The sequence below is a fragment of the Perognathus longimembris genome, chromosome 12 (assembly GCF_023159225.1).
Source record: "Perognathus longimembris pacificus isolate PPM17 chromosome 12, ASM2315922v1, whole genome shotgun sequence".
NCBI classification, from domain to species: Eukaryota; Metazoa; Chordata; class Mammalia; order Rodentia; family Heteromyidae; genus Perognathus; species Perognathus longimembris.
Genome location: NC_063172.1, coordinates 42,668,430 through 42,684,790, shown reverse-complemented (window position 1 = coordinate 42,684,790; position 16,361 = coordinate 42,668,430). Strand labels below are relative to the sequence as shown.

General features: G+C 33.4%; 1 protein-coding gene across 2 annotated transcripts in view; it reads right to left on the bottom strand.

The window, feature by feature from the left end:
* Positions 1 to 1,230: 1,230 nt before the first annotated feature.
* Snx16 (sorting nexin 16) overlaps positions 1,231 to 16,361 on the bottom strand; it is a 29,881-nt gene continuing 14,750 nt past the window's right edge. For both annotated transcript variants that reach the window (XM_048358509.1, XM_048358510.1), the window contains exons 4-8: positions 15,518 to 15,666; positions 7,048 to 7,117; positions 4,701 to 4,837; positions 4,084 to 4,203; positions 1,231 to 3,293 (exon numbers count right to left, since the gene is read on the bottom strand). In XM_048358509.1, coding sequence (XP_048214466.1) covers positions 3,197 to 3,293; positions 4,084 to 4,203; positions 4,701 to 4,837; positions 7,048 to 7,117; positions 15,518 to 15,666 — 573 coding nt within the window. In that variant the 3' untranslated portion in view covers positions 1,231 to 3,196. The remainder of the gene's footprint in view (positions 3,294 to 4,083; positions 4,204 to 4,700; positions 4,838 to 7,047; positions 7,118 to 15,517; positions 15,667 to 16,361) is intronic.

The window sequence follows — 16,361 nt, the reverse complement described above, 5'->3', positions numbered from 1 at the left end:
TGATTTGCATTTCTTTTATGGCCAGTGATGTAGAGGGCTTTTGCATATGTCTCTTGGCCATTCTCATTTCCTCATCAGAGAAGTCTCTTTTTAAGTCTTTAGCCCAGTTGTTGAGGGGGCTATTGGTTCTTTGAGGTTTTGTTTTGGAGGAATGTAATTTTTTTTAGTTCTGCATATATTTTAGATATGAGGCCTTTGTTCGTTGTATGGCTGGTAAAGATCTTTTCCCAATCTGTGGGCTTTGTGTCTATCTTGTGAGCTATGTTCTTTGCCCTGCAGAATCTCTGCAGTTTGATGCAGTCCCATTTGTCCATCCTTTCTTTGATTTGTTGCATTTCTGGGTCTTTGTTAAGGAAGTTCTGTCCTGTGCCAAGGAGCCCAAGTGTTTCTTCTGCTCCTTCTTTTAGTGTTTTCAGGGTATCTAGATTAATATTGTCAAAATGGCAATATTGCCAAAGGCTATCTACAAATTCAATCCAATACCCATTAGCATCCCAACACTATTTTTAAATGTAACAGAGGAAGCAATCCAGAAATTCATATGGAACAATAAATGATCATGAATAGCAAAAACAATCCTAAGCAGAAAGAACAGTGCTGGAGGAATTACAATACCAAACTTCAAGGTGTATTATAAAACTATAGTAATAAAAACAACTTGGTATTGGCACTGGAACAGGCCTGAAGACCAATGGACCAGAATTGAAGACCCAGAAATGAATCCACAGAACTATCCCTAGTTAATCTTTGATAAAGGAGGTAAAAAAATAGGATGGAAGAAAGATAGTCTCTTTAACAAATGGTGCTGGCAAAACTGGTTAAACATCTGCAACAAACTAAAACCAGATCCTTATATATCACCCTGCACCAAAATCAATTCCAAATGGATCAAAGACCTTGAAATAAAAACATTTAACTTTTATGACTGTATTATCAATATGTGAATTAATTCTTAAGCACTGAAGTACAAGATTTACAAAGGTTTTGTTTCATTTACATTTTTAAAAAATTAATACTGAATTCATTTGTAGTGTACTTCTCACAGCCACTAAATTTTAAAAGCTCAGGGATGTTGCAGGTAAACTTAGAAAGGAAATCACAGACCATCCACACCTGTGAAATGCAACTCTTAAATAGAATTCAATCTCCAATATGCATTGTAGAGGGCAGAGAGAACGCAAAAAGTAGAGGGAAGACATGGTTTTTCACATTGGATTGACACAGCTAGTGTTAACATGAAAAAATAAATTTATTAAATGAATGGAATACTGGAAGCAAAACACATTATAAAAGTAAAAAAAAGTAAATTCTAAGTATAATAATGATGTTTTTAGCTAATTAACAGTTTTTCAATGCCCATCCAGAACTTTAAATACACTCTTCTGAAAAGCCACATTGTATAAGTGTTTGGATCCTTTTAAGACAGATGTAGCCCTATAATATCTGGAATTTGTCAAAGATCATCTGGTTATTAGACTCCCAATAGTATTCAGTGATTGTTCAAAGCTACTTGGAACACCTAGAATAATTTAAATAAATACGAAGACCAGATTATTATATTCATTTCTGAGTAAGGATAATAAACACATTCCTAATATACTTTGTTGAAAATGTTCTGATTCAGAACATACTGATACATTTTAACAGAGACTTACAATTTTGGATACTTTGGTAACAAGTAGTCTCCATTATAAGATTGGAAGTTAGCAATAGCCACTGGGTGTGCTGATTTTGTCAGTGTAATTTTAAACAATCACAATGTGTCATGTTCATTCAGACACTATAAACTCCTAGATAGTAAAGAAAAAAAAGTACTGTTATTCTGTTCTCTACTAAGGTTCTTTTTAGAGTTTAGTTCAATATACCACCAGGATTCCCAAATGATAGTATGATTATAATGCATATAATATCATTAAGCAAAAAAGTATAAACAGAAAATAACCACATATTTTCACATTATAAAACCCAAACAAGGCACTTTCAATAACTATACACAGAGCTGAAACAAGCCGAGACATTTTTGTTCATAAACCTGGCTCACAGACCCTCGCAGAAGTTTGTACAAAGTGAAATAGTAAAGGCACGACATACTTTACTCAGCTAACCCCATTTACTAAAGAAATCTACCAATTAAACTTGGCACAAGAGAGTTTAATGATCATAAAGTGCATCACTTGGTTTCTTAAAAAAGAAAAATAGCACGATACAGTATAAGAACAACTTTACATATACATAAATAAAGATGCAATGCCAGGAGTCAAGCTAGTTAGGAAACTGCAATATAGATGGCTTCAATCTCTGTCTCTTTTGTGTAACATCTTATTTTCCTAGATTGTGGAATATACTTTCCAAAGACTATGTGTTAGATTAACAAGAGGCAGTGTTCTGAAAGGCAAACTGACTGAATCTGTAGGTAGAGGTTTAAGATGAGAAGTATGTGAAAATAAAAAAGCACAACATTAACAAACCAAGATAAAGTATCTTATTATTAATGAATTGGCTTTTAAAATCAAGGCTGTTTTGTCACTTTAGATAAATGATTATAGCTCTTTAAAATAGTTTCCCTTTGGTACTAGAAAGTCTTTTAAATAGTATTAACATTTGGAATAAGCAATTACTTAGAGATGATAAACATGTCATCATTATTTCAAACTCAACTTATTTTATCTTTACTATGATGTTCATTGATTTATACCATTAATGAAAGTAGGTCATGTCAAAGATACTAAGTATCTATTGCCCAGATAGTAACATGCAATTAACTTTCATTTGACAAAAATAACTGATAATTTAAAATACTTTCTCTCTCCCTCTCTCATACACACACACACACACACACACACACACACACACACACACGCAAGCACGCATTAGACTGAAGCAATCAATATACAGGCAAAACAAAACACCAGAATAATTTATACACAGTATTTAAAAACATTAGCCTTGATTACAGATTTCTAACTTGGTTGTTTTTCTTCAGTGTACTAAATACAAGGCTGACAGAAGACAATTAAAAGCAGCAACGTATATATTATCTATTCCAATAATTTTTTTAAAGTTTCTTTAATGTAAACTTTATACATGTGCATTCTTGCTCTTGTGTGTTTCTCAGTCCATTTTCTTTTGAAACCGTATTTGCCCCTCTATTCCAAGTTGCTGAGATGTGGAAATGGAGGACACTGTTTGTGTTGTGTTAGTATTCTTCAGCATTATATGCCAGTTCTGCCACTTCTATGTCTGATACAGTGTTTTCACTTTCATAGGAACTTAAGTGTGGCTTATTATTAGTGCTGTAAAAATAGAGAAAATGTCAAGGAAGAGAAAAGAACCATGTTATTTTACTTTATTGTTCTCCTTAAAAACCTTACAGAATGACTAAACATTTAATGTAAAAATGTTCAACTATTCAATGAGAAATTTAAGGAAACATCTTTGGAGATATATACATGTTTCTTATGAAATAGGAGTCTTGCTATTTTACTGAGGTTGGCTTTGAACTTGTGATTCTTCTGCCTCAGCCTCTCGAGTTGCTGACATTTTAAGTAAGTGCGACCAAGCCTGATGAATATGTTTAAATTTAGCTCTTCAAACTACTTTTGCCAATTAGATTCTAGTTTATAATCATATTTACCAGTCTAAACGTGGTTCTCATAATAATAGCTCAACTGTTATCACTAGGTATTAACAATTTTACCTTCAATTTATATCCAATTAAACCTTAATGTACTTTCAAAGAGATAGTTTTTCAATCATTCCTGTTAGGCAGAATGGTTTCCTACCACACTTCCTACTTCTGGATGGAAAAAGAATGATATTAAGAGGATTCATTTGTCAAGATTTAAAAATCTGATGAATTCTATGAGTGCTCTGTTGCTTCAGACATAGCTTCAAAGTAAGTAATGAAAATCTTAACTGCTGCCCAAATGCATTTTTAGAGAGAACCAAGAAAACTTAAGTCTTTCTCTTATTGCTGAACAGATTCATGATACAGTAACATGGAATTTCATAGAGAATACTTTACAGTATTAGAAAAGTTCTCTCCAGTTATTTAAATTAGGCTGTAATAAAGTAAACACATACCTAGATTCTTTATCCAAGACATCATGATCATCTTCAAGTGCAGAAGATTCTATCCTTAGGCTCTGTCCACCATCTGTTCCTGACACATACAGCGATTCTTCAGGTTCTAAAGACAATGTTCTAAAAGTAGATTATAGCATATTCATTTTTATGAATAAAGCAAGTATATATTTATTGTTGTGAACATATGCAGCATCAATAGTTTTTAGCTGTTAAGTCTAATGTGATCAACATAGCTAAGAAACTGCTCACAGAGCAGGCCAGAGTAATCATTAGCTATCATTAACTGAAATGATTAGCAGCATCAATCTAATATATGCTAGTAAACTAGAGCTTTTATATGTGAGAAGTCAGTATAAATGCTTAGAAAAGTACCAGGTTGAAATAAATAATGGTTATTTTGTTGGACAGCTATAGGTTGATTTTCCTGTGTCCATTCTTCCAATACTCAGCTTCCTAACATAAAAATCCATTTCCCCAATTTATAAGGAAGTAGGCCAAGAGTGTGACTTTTAGAATTAGAAGCTTCCTAAGCGATATTAAAACCTAAATGGCAGTTAGCCCAAAATACTAAGAGATGAACCAGTCCAGCTGCAAGTGCAACTATCACCTCACACCTGATTCTGGTCTCTAATGTGTCTATGTGAAGTTGCTTTTCACAGAGCAGTTTCTTCAGTGATTCCACCTCTCTTTGCTTTTCAAGTAGTTCTTTCTGCAAATGGTAGTTAGTCTCTTCCAAAGTTTCACAGAAAGCCTTAAAAAGAAGCACATAAGAAAAGAAACATAAATTTTTATTGAAGTACCATTTTTCTTGAGTATTACTGAAGAGTCAAGAAACACAATTAAAATAGTATGTATACAATACAGGCAATCTGTTCTCTTCAACCACCTTTTTAGATTAAGATATACTGTATCCTTTAGTACCATTTTTCTTGAGTATTACTGAAGAGTCAAGAAACACAATTAAAATAGTATGTATACAATACAGGCAATCTGTTCTCTTCAACCACCTTTTTAGATTAAGATATACTGTATCCTTTAGTACTTACGTACCAGAGGGTCATATAAGTTGTTTTCTTGAGAACTATTAGTAGTAAGCCAATAAGACTAAAAGTAGATACTAAAAGTAGATACATAATTACAGAAATCTTTCAGTAAGGATGTGAAAGACAAACATACAAAATAAATAATAGTAATATTTTAGAATATAATAAAAACACTAATTATAATATCCACAAAATAAGAACAGCTTGTTTGTACTTAAGAGTTTAGGGAAAAAATTACACTTTTATTGAAAGGCTTTTAAAAAAAGACCACAGTGGCCTAATGTATGAAACTGTAACCTCTCTGTACATCAGTTTGATAATAAAAATTAAAAAAAAAAGAAAGATCACAGTAATCAAAGATTTATTGATAAAATTTAAGTCAACAAGACAATGCTTTTCAAAAATAATAAAGGAATGTCTTTTAATTCCAAACAAAATACGAACAGGATTTTATAAGGAACTCATGAGCAGATTTAAAATTCATATAAAAAATGAAATTTATTTGGAAGTATAAATAGTGAAAACTCAGGAAAAATATAAATGAAAACCCTTGTCTGGATAGCTATGAAGATTATTTACAAAGCTATTATAATTAACATATTAGAGCACTGGCAGAAGGACAAAGAAAAAAGGAAACAGAAGGTAAATAGTGATAATGAATGATTTACAGTCAAGAACAATTTTTCATCTAGTGAGAGGAAGAGAACATTTCAATAAGTGAAAGTGGTGTTAAGATCACCAGTCATCCATATAGAAAAGATAAGTCGATTAAAGGCCCTACGTGTGGAACGTAAAAGCTAATGTTACTGTGTGTGTGTGTGTGTGTGTGTGTGTGTGTGTGTGTGTGTGTAAATGTTGTAAAGAAACTGCCTTTGTAACAACTAGTATATGTTAGTAAAAATCTTAAGGAAAGAAGCTATTAGAAAATAATTTAAGAGATGACTTGGAGTGCAGAGAGCCAACAATAATAGAAAATAGGTAAGAATGGAATTGGAATAAAGCTTTGCTTATAAAAGGGCAAATGTACAAACTAAAAATGAGCTAAAAACTTTTGAAAAAGAAAGAATATTGATTTTAATAAAACTCAAGGAATCTGAGCTTGAGAAGGAATGACAATAATCTTGTTAGCCCAAATTACATTTAAGATGGAATAATTGTTCAACCAAATTCTAGATCAAAGTAACAAGAGGAGCAGAGAATCAGATATTAAATATTGCTGGGGAGACAAACATCACATACGGGTCCAGACAAGTGAATAAAGAAGCAGTCAAAATAAAAACACTATGGCATTTACTCTAACACAAAGAACTGTCAGTTTAACTGAAAAACACTGCAAACCTATCTCGACTGATCTGTTCTATTTAAATACCATTAAACAGTTTGAAAGAAAATTTACATATAATCCCTAGCCAACCTATTATTTCCAAATTTGCTTTGTGTATTTAGCCTATTGCTTCAAGAAATAGGCCACTTTAATGCGTCAATTAATGTAATCTGAGTAGCATCAAGCATGAACTAAACTGGTAACAAGATAATCACTTCTGCTCCTGAAGAGTTTTAAATTTGAGTGTCAACCACTGTTCCTTTACTTAGATATTTACTTATCTATTACTTAGATAATACTATTAAAATCAGCAAAACTAAGTCCCTACATCTTTATATTTTTTGAAATACTAAAAAGAAGGCAAAACTTCATTTTTTATTTTTCACTGTATGACGAGTTTTGAAATTTCTCCAATGAATTAAGTCCAAGTATTTCAATGAAAGAAACCTTTGACTGAGACATTAATAGCATTCTGTAAAAACTACCAGTCTGAAATGATCATATTTTGCTTAAGCTAATTCATTCAAGAAACAATGTAGTAATTGTACTGTATTATTCATTCCTCTTTCATATGATTTACAATACATTACTTACCCTGCTTTCTTCTAGGCTATCAAATGGACCTGGTGGGTCATCCAGACAAAGAAATTCTCTCACTGCAAGGCTTTTCAAAAGTTAAAAAAAAAAGTTAGCCAGCATACAAGAAGTTTACAAAAGATAGTAAAAAGCAAAAATTACTTTAAAGCTATAGTGTTTTAAGCAAGTTGGTTATGTCAACTTGTAACAAATTTCAAATACAAAGCTATAGAAGATGGAAATATGTTAAGCCATTATCTAAAATCTTATGAACATAAACAAAAACTACAAATTTATTGTTACATATAAGGTGTAGGACAAAAAACGTAATTCAGTATAATGGCATAGGAGACAAACCTAAGTTATGAATTGCCTCTTTTTGATTTTCAAAGAGCTGTTAGTGTCAATTAGTCTAACAAAATCATTGTCTTATTGTGAATAAACAGAATTTTAGATTATGGTCAACTGTGTCTCTTTTGGTAGACAGTTGTAAAGTAATAGAAAAAGCATTTGCTCTGAAATGATAAAGATTTTCCTTGACATATTTTTTCCTAAGTAGTTTAAGAGAAAAAAGTGGACCCTCCCATTTAAAAATAATATTGTTATTTTATACATTTTAATACTCAGAAACCGGTTAAGAAGGCAGTTAACCAAACTTCTAATAAAAATATCCCACTTTTCCCAAAAAGCAAGGTTTGGTCTGAGACATCTTGTGTCAAAACTTAGATTGTAGTATCATTTTTTCCATTTGTATAAGGACAAGATATAACTGATATACTTCATAAAAAAAGATACCAATTTACATTGAAAAGGAATAGGACTTCTGGATTAAGATTGAACCAGAAAGTTTTATGAGAGAGATCAGCATGAAGAAATAAATGGGACTGTAAGTGAAATTTCTCCAAAAGAAGAAACAGTATGAATTACTAGAGAAGTAGTGTCAATAAAGTAAGATTTCAAAGACAGAAGTTGGTCGGGAGTAATGTGGCAGCCAGAAAAACAATCTTAACAATATAGGTACAGAAAGAATACATACTTAAGGAAGCTGAGAAGAAACTTGAGTATTCATCATCAGAGAATAAGAAATGGAGAGATATTAATTGCAAACCATCCACAGAAAATGGTTTGTCCTTTTTCCCAGTTTACTGCAGTGTATCTAAGCATTACCAGAGGTAGGTGATAATCTTCCCCTTTACATAAAGTATCGTCTGTGTGAATAAAACTAAAAATTGTTTCATTAAGTTGGCATTTTTCTCCTCATACCTGCTACTTACGAGGCTTAGTTATGGTTTTTGTATCATTTAGAGCTCTTTTACATGTCAAGAATGTTATTTTTCCTATGTCTCCAAGAAACAATATTAGTACAGAAACACTTCATATGCCAAGAGTGTTATTTCTTATGTCTTCAAGGAAAAAATATTAGTACAGAAACATTTCATAGCAATCACATGTAATTAGGATAGCCATTTTATGTGCAAAGTACTAATGATATCTAAGTTCAGAGTTGGAATAGTCATCCTATATTAATAGCATGTATATTGTAAATGTGTCCTTTTTTAAAAGCTTTACATTCTTTTGCCTTATGTCTTGGTTCGTCTGGATTCCTTGTCCTTACAGCCAACATCTCTTACTTGCTTAATCTGTATGTAGTGCTTATTCTTTATGCAGGTGGTTAAAAGACAGTAGTTGGCTTAACAGCATAGAATACATGCACTCATTATTGAAAATGGAGTATCTATTTTTAGATAAAAATGAGCCCCAGGTAAAAACTTGTTGGCCTGAGAAGATAAAAGTATGAATGGAACAATGTGAAAACAATTCAGGGGAGGAGGTAACAAACAGTACAAGAAATGTATCCAATGCTTAACGAATCAAACTGTAACCTCTCTGTACATCAGTTTGACAATAAAAATAAAAAAACAAAAACAATTCAGACAGACTGAAAGGAAAATACTAAGAAGTGTATTAATGTTTAATAATTTCCATATATAACAACCCAGTGTGAGACACATGCTGATTTACATTAGATTTCATTATACGTTATTAACATTTAAAAATTATTTATTTTTCAAGATAAGACATTTATTTATTTATTTATTTATTTTATGCCAGTCCTGGGGCTTGGACTCAGGGCCTGAGCACTGTCCCTGGCTTCTTTTTGCTCAAGGCTAGCACTCTGCCACTGGAGCCACAACATCACTTCTGGCCATTTTGTATATATGTGGTGCTGAGGAATTGAACCCAGGGCTTCATGTATAGGAGTCAAGTACTCTTGCCACTAGGCCATATTCCCAGCCCCAAGATAGACATTTGCTACACAGCCTAGGCTGTCCTTAAATTTTTCTTTTGGTGACACTGGGAATTGAAGTGATGGCCTCATGCTTGCAAGGCAGGTGCTCTACCACAAGAACCAGATGCTTAGTCCTTTTGCATTTCAGTGTGTCTTTCAGGTAGTCTCACACCAATTTTGCCAGGTTTGTCCTGGAATCATGGTCCTCCTATTTCTGTCTCACAGATACGTGTCATCACATCTTCACTTTAACAGCATTTCTATGTTCATAGGTTTATTATTGCACTGTTGCTGCTTGAAAAGGAAAGAGTAGATAAAGGGTGTTTCCTCTTTTATATCTTTGACTACCTGTAGAAATTTAGCTAAGATAGCAATAATGGTGACATTGCACCTCACTAGAGGAATCTTTTTCTCTCCAGTGGCCATTCTATTTCATTCTCCTTTAAAACTTTTCATGTTTTATGCCTTTAGAATTTAGCTAAACAGAATTCCTAGTCAACGAGTAGACAAACAAATCTTTAAGAAATGGCCCTGCTTTAAAAAAACCCACAAACTTCAATGTCTTTCTTCCTTTTTCTTTCTTCCTTCTCTTTCTCTTTCCCTTTGTTACATCCTTTGTTCCTTCCTTTACTCCTTTCTTCCCTCCTTCCTTCTTCCTTTTTTCCTTCTTTTCTCAGAAAGGAAGCTCTCACTTCTGCCTGGGGGTCACTGTCTAAAAAAATCTTATTTACAGTCAATAAATACTTATCAATTATTTATGTGAATCATGGTTCTGGTTATACATTCTTCTATATTATTAGTGAATGAATTATAAACAACTTAGGGATTTTAGTAGTACATAATCACAAATTCAGTATTAATAAGTGCTATGTGGATTGAATGGAAATAATGCATATACAAAAAAGCCTACTCCTGTTGGGTGCTGGAAATCCCAGCTACTTAGGTGGCTGAGATCTGGGACCATGGTTTAAAGCCAGCCTGAGCAGGAAAGTCCAAGAGACCCTTACTGCCAATGAGCCACTGAAAAGCCAGACAGTAGTCCTGGAATTAAAGACGTAGGACTTTTCAGATAGATTCAAGACAACCCTCTAATCTCTGTTCTGCCCTAATCTCTGTTTCTATTTGGACTGTAATAATGGATAGAAAATGAAAACAACAGGAGAGAAATCTATTGAAGGGAAACTTATCAATCTTGACTTAAAAGGCAAACAAAGGTTTATAACATTCTTCCCCTTTATTACCAAGCATACTGGCTAAGTATCCAAGGAAGCAATTTCAAAGTGGAGACCAGCATTGATTTAAACTGCCCAAAGAAAAAAATCTGTATTATAAAGACTCTTCCTAATTCTTTTGAAAAATATTTTTTTCAGAGTCTTGTTATATTTTTAACTATTTTCCTAATAAAGTATTCTGGTGAACTTTCACCTTATATTTATAGTTACTCCTGCTTTTTCCTCCTTTATCTTCTTTCATACCTATGTATCTGTTTATACTTCAATAATCTTTTTTGCAAGAGTAGTAATTTAGTAGCTAACTGTGCTTTTCTGTTTACGTTTCAAAAGAAATAACAACTCTAAGACCAAGCTTACAATTCATTAAAAGGTCAATAAAAAATTAAGTAAAATGCTGAGTGTATTATCTGGGAGAATGAGGTAGGAGCATTATATGTTCTAGACAAGTGTGGGCAACACTGCAGGACCTTTCCTCAAAAAAAAAAAAAAGGTATTAAATATAACCTTGAGGATGAAGTTCATGATGGCTGAGGTGGTCAGAGTATGAGAAGAGAGGACGAGTATGAGGTTGAAGGTCTCACATTAAATTTGTCAGAGAGAACCTAGTTTAGATACTGACCATTCCTCACATAGACACTTTTAGCTCACTGGTATCTGTAACTATCAGTTAGAGCCCTTCAATCTAGAGTATTTCAAAATCCCATTCATGGCTTCTAAAGTAAGGAGGAAGATAGATAAGCTCTGGAACTGGCATAAAATGCAGTGCATTCAAACTTAACTTCTATGGAAATTTTTAATTATACTTGTAGCCTCAGGGTTTCATTGTGATAGATCACACATATACATAGTGCATTTCTTTCTTATTCGATACCCTGGTCAACAGTGTATCCTTCACATCTATAGTGGTATTTCATATGTACATGCCTTTAACTTATATTGGCTGATTGTATCCTGTCCCATTCTTGCCACTTCTAAGTGGCTCTTATTTTTCATGACTCACCTTATGTATTATTATTCATTTATCAAAGCCTTTTCTGACTAATTCTTTCTCTATTATCTTCCACATTTGATGGTCTTCTACAAACTATCATAATACCTGCATATTCTTTACACAGGACTTACTATCTTTTAACTTGTATTTTACAGCACCTAAGAGAGAAAAATACTGCTAAATAGAGTAGATGTGAAATACTTTGAAAATAGAGGATACTGGAAGTGGAGCTGTGGTTCAAGTGGAGTGCCAGCTTGATGAAAAAACTAAAGGACAGTTTCTATGACCTGGGGTCACACCACAGTGCTGACATAAATAATAAATAACAAAATAAAATAAATTTAAATTTTTATTCAATATCTCTGTGTCAGATTTCAATCAGATTTTTTCAGATTTAATTTTTTTTTCAAAACTGATATAGAGAGGTTACAGTTATACAAGTCAAGTAATGAGTACATTTCCTTTTGAAGTGTCATCTCTTCCCTCATTCTTGCCCTGTTTTTCCCTCCCAACTTCCCTTCCCCCCAAGTTGTATAGTTCATTTCCAACATACTGTTTAATCAGATTTTTTTAATATAAAACAATATCAGCACCTATATAATTTGTGTACCATAAATTAGGTACAGTAAATTGTAAATAAGTGTTTGTTAAACAAAAATCTCTAGTGAATTCTTTTATTATGAAATACCTGTTAATGTGTAATTGCATCTAAAAGTAGTAATATTCTCTTAATACATTCAGAGTAAGCTTCTTAATATCCCTTCACTTCTTATTTTTATTTCTGCTCTGCCCTGTGATAGCTGGAGCTCTTGCCTATTAAGAAATGCCATTGTGCAATGTCAAGCTCTTGGCCAACTTGAAGGTTAAGAAATCACTGTGTTGTAAGTTGTTAAACACATCAAAAAGGATAATGAAAGAACAATGAAAATTGATATGTAAGTAATATTAAATGACATGTTAGTCATGTATAGAGAAAACATTTTTTTTTTTTTCCTGAGCCAAAGTTCACTATGTAGCCCAGGCTGGTCTCCAATTTTGAATCTTCCTGCCCGTACCTCCTGAGTACTAGGATTCCAATCTGCAATGTCTAACTTTTAAGGACTGAGATTAATTATTAGTGAGGATAAAGAAAAAAAATCACGTGAATATTTCAACTAAGATATAGTTTTGCCACTTAAATAAAATGAAGAGATCAGAAAATAAATGAAAATACCCCTGAACAGAGAATAGGCATGAGAGTGGGAAGGAATAATTAATCCAGAACTAGAAAGGCAAGTAAGTAGGGGGTAAAAATAATCAAAACATATCACAAAAAATCAATGGTGTTCTAACAGGCTATAAGATAAAAAAAAAAATTGTATTAAGCAAAGACCCAAAGAAACCCAGACCCAAAGAAACCCAGATTATATGGTTTCCCTCATTTGTAATAACTAAAATATGTCTAGGATATTCTTAGCAGAGATCACAATAGCTCAATAGCTATGTGCATATGATCATATAAAATGATGCTTATCGAAATGAACTCCAAGAAATGGAAATAAGAGGATTTTTTTTTTTTTAGTATACTGCTTGCAGTTCTTTCTTTTTTCTCTTTGGTTTATTCCCTATTGTCACTGTTTTTTTCATTTCTGCACCCTTTGTCTTGCATATAAGTTTATCTGATTTGGGGAAGGGGAGGAGAATCCAGAAATGGTGGGACAAAGCAGTAGTAATACTCACTAGACATTATGTTGGAAATGAACTTTAGGACTTGGGGAGGGGAGTCAAGGGGGAAGGGTGGTAGAAAATGAGGGAGAGGGTAACACTGTTCAAAAAGAAATGTACTAATTACCTTACTTATTTAACTGTAACCCCTCTAAACATCACCTGTACAAAAATTAAAAAAAAAAGAATGGGAGAGAAAAACCAATGGCTAAGGTTTCTATGATAATTAAGGCAGAGATAGTTTCTTGGACTAGGTTGGTAATGGCAAGGATAGAGTAAAACAGATAATCTGGTGGAATGTAAAACATAAAGGAAGGAATAACAGTGAGGAATAGCCAGGCGTTAGGGGCTCATGCTTGAATCCTAGCTACTATGGAGGCTGAGATCTAAGGAATGTGGTTTGAAGCTAGCCCAGGCAGAAAAGTCTGGTATCTCCAATTAATCACCAAAAAGTCAAATGCAGAGATGTGGCTCAAATGGTAGAGTGACATAGCCTTGAGCAAAAATGCCCAGGGAACACACTCAGGCCCTGGGTTCAGGCCCTAGGACCAGCTCAGGCGCATGCATACACAAACAACCCCTCCCAAAACAAACAAGCAAACAAGCAAACAAACAAACAAACCACACACACACTAGTGATGGATGTGTGAAAGAGGACTTGAAGATGCTGAAAACTAGGGGGGAAATTATTTAGAGACTATGTTTTTGCTTTAGGTTTGACAAAACTTTTGAGTTATCTGAGGGACATGTCAATGAGAGATCGCATAGTATATACTCCTGAAAGTATTCAGGGTTCTTAAAGTACTGAAGGAGAATGCTTTTGAGGGAAGGAAATGTTACCAGGCAATGAGGTGAACATGAGCAAGGAAGAGGGAATGCTTTGTATTAAAAGATTCCATTCTTAAACCCAGATGGCTAATATTCTGGACAGATGGTCTTATAACCTCCTCATGGATCACACTTTCTGTATTAGGGCTGGGCATGTGTTTTCAGAGTAAATTACCTACTACTCAAAGGTGCTAAAACAGAAGGGACAAAGAATATCAAGTACACATGAATCTGTCCTCATCCACTCAAAATAAGTAAGACTTCCCAAACCACTAAGAAGTTGTCAAACCATTTGAGAAGGGTTAGGGCAGAGCTTTAATTTTGTATCACCCAGTAATACCACACTATTACATAAATGTAAGTGCTCTATTTTTGTGCTAGTCCTTGGGCTTGGACGCTGTCACTCAGTTTTTTTGCTCAAGGCTAGTGCTCTAGCACTTGAGCCACAGCTCCACTTCTGGCTTTTCTGGTGTTTAATTAGAGATAAGGATTTCATGGGCTTTCATTCCAGGGCTGTTTTTGAACTGTGATCCTCAGGGCTCAGCCTCCCAAGTAGCTAGGATTAAAGGCATAAGCCATCAATGCCAGGCTCCACTTTCTAATATGTATTTTTTTTCTTTTTTGTTGGTTATGGGACTTGAACTCAGGGCCTGGTACTGTCCCTGAGCTTTTGTGCTTAAGGCCAGTATTCTACTACTTTGAGCCACAGTTCCACTTCTGGTTTTCAGGAGGTTAATTGGAATTAAGTCTCATGTACTTTCCTACTTGGGCTGGCTTACAACTGTAATACTCAGATCTCAGCCTCCTGAGTAGGTAGGATTACAGTTGTAAGCCACTAGCACATGGCGGTTCTCTACTTCTAAAAAAAGTATTTCAAAGATTTTCTTTCAAAATTTGTTTTGAAAAATTTATCTGGCAAAGTAAGTCTTCAGATGACATAGTCAACAGTAATTTATTAAGCAATTTTCTTACATTTAGTGTAAAAATGAACCCCATATGGATTTTTTCTTCTACATTTTCACATCACATTCTCTATAAATTAACAAACTTCTACAACTTTCACATATTTACATTACATCAGAGTGACATATTTAGCCTAAAAATCATTTAGTATCATATCATCCAAAAGGTGACTAATGTGTCAGTCATTGTGTTCAAATGATTGCTAAGATGCTAAATCCTACTAGTTTATAGTTGGATAGTCTGAACACCTGTTACACTGAATTTTTTACTTCACTGACTTTAAAAGTTTTAATGAAAACAAAATGCTAAATAAAATCTTTCAGGACAGAAAGAAAATCCCATGTAGTGCTTTAGCGCAGAAAATACTTAATTATACTACTATTCTACGTTATGTGTTTAAATAACTATGGTCCTAAATTTACTCTTTAGTTTGTCAGTTGTTGGAATGCTTTTATAATCTCATTTCACTTTGTTACATACCAGTTAGCAATGTCCTTGTGAGCAACTAAATTTTGAAGAAATGCTTGCAATCCTAATTGTCTGTCTTCTAAAAAGTCGACATTGTAATTATCTTTAAACCAACGCTTTGGTGGAAGTGCTAACCGAAAGCCTGGAAACATTTCCTTTAACTGAAAAAGAAAAAAAATATGTTTAAGTCAATTAATTAAATTCTATAAAATCTATCATGTTGAATATGTGAAATCATTCATGAAGTAAGCTTAAAGTAATCAAGCTAAGCTAAGCTTTCCATGCCTTGTTTTATGTCTTGATTTCTATTAGTCCTATGTACCTACAGTGAGTTCTAGTTGTTCCATATACTTGACAAACTCTGACCGTGTCCACCTTCTTGTTTGCTATTTGAGTGGGTGTGTAGCAGCATTTCATTGGAACTGCAATTTGCAGTTCCCATTGTAGAATAGCTTCTTCCTGCCTATTCTCCCCTCCTTTTAAAAATATTTTCTCTTTAATTATCTGTTCAAATCTTTTGATTGAAACATTAAAAATAACAGGACTTCCATTAAAAATAATAAGACTGTCTTTTTATTAAGTTGTAAGTTCTTTATATAGTCCAAATATTTGTGAAATATAAATATTACAAATATATCCCTCCAGATTGTGGCCTGACTTCATTTCCAGTCATGCCAGAGCAGATGTTTTGATTTTCAATTTATATAATCCATCCATTTTTACTTTTTTAGAAACATAAAAAATAACTTTTTCCTTTTTCTTTTTGTTGTTTTAAGACAAGGTCACACAATGTAGCCCAGGCTGTCCTTATGTTATTTAACATGTTTGCAATGAAAATTAAGTAATTAATGCAACA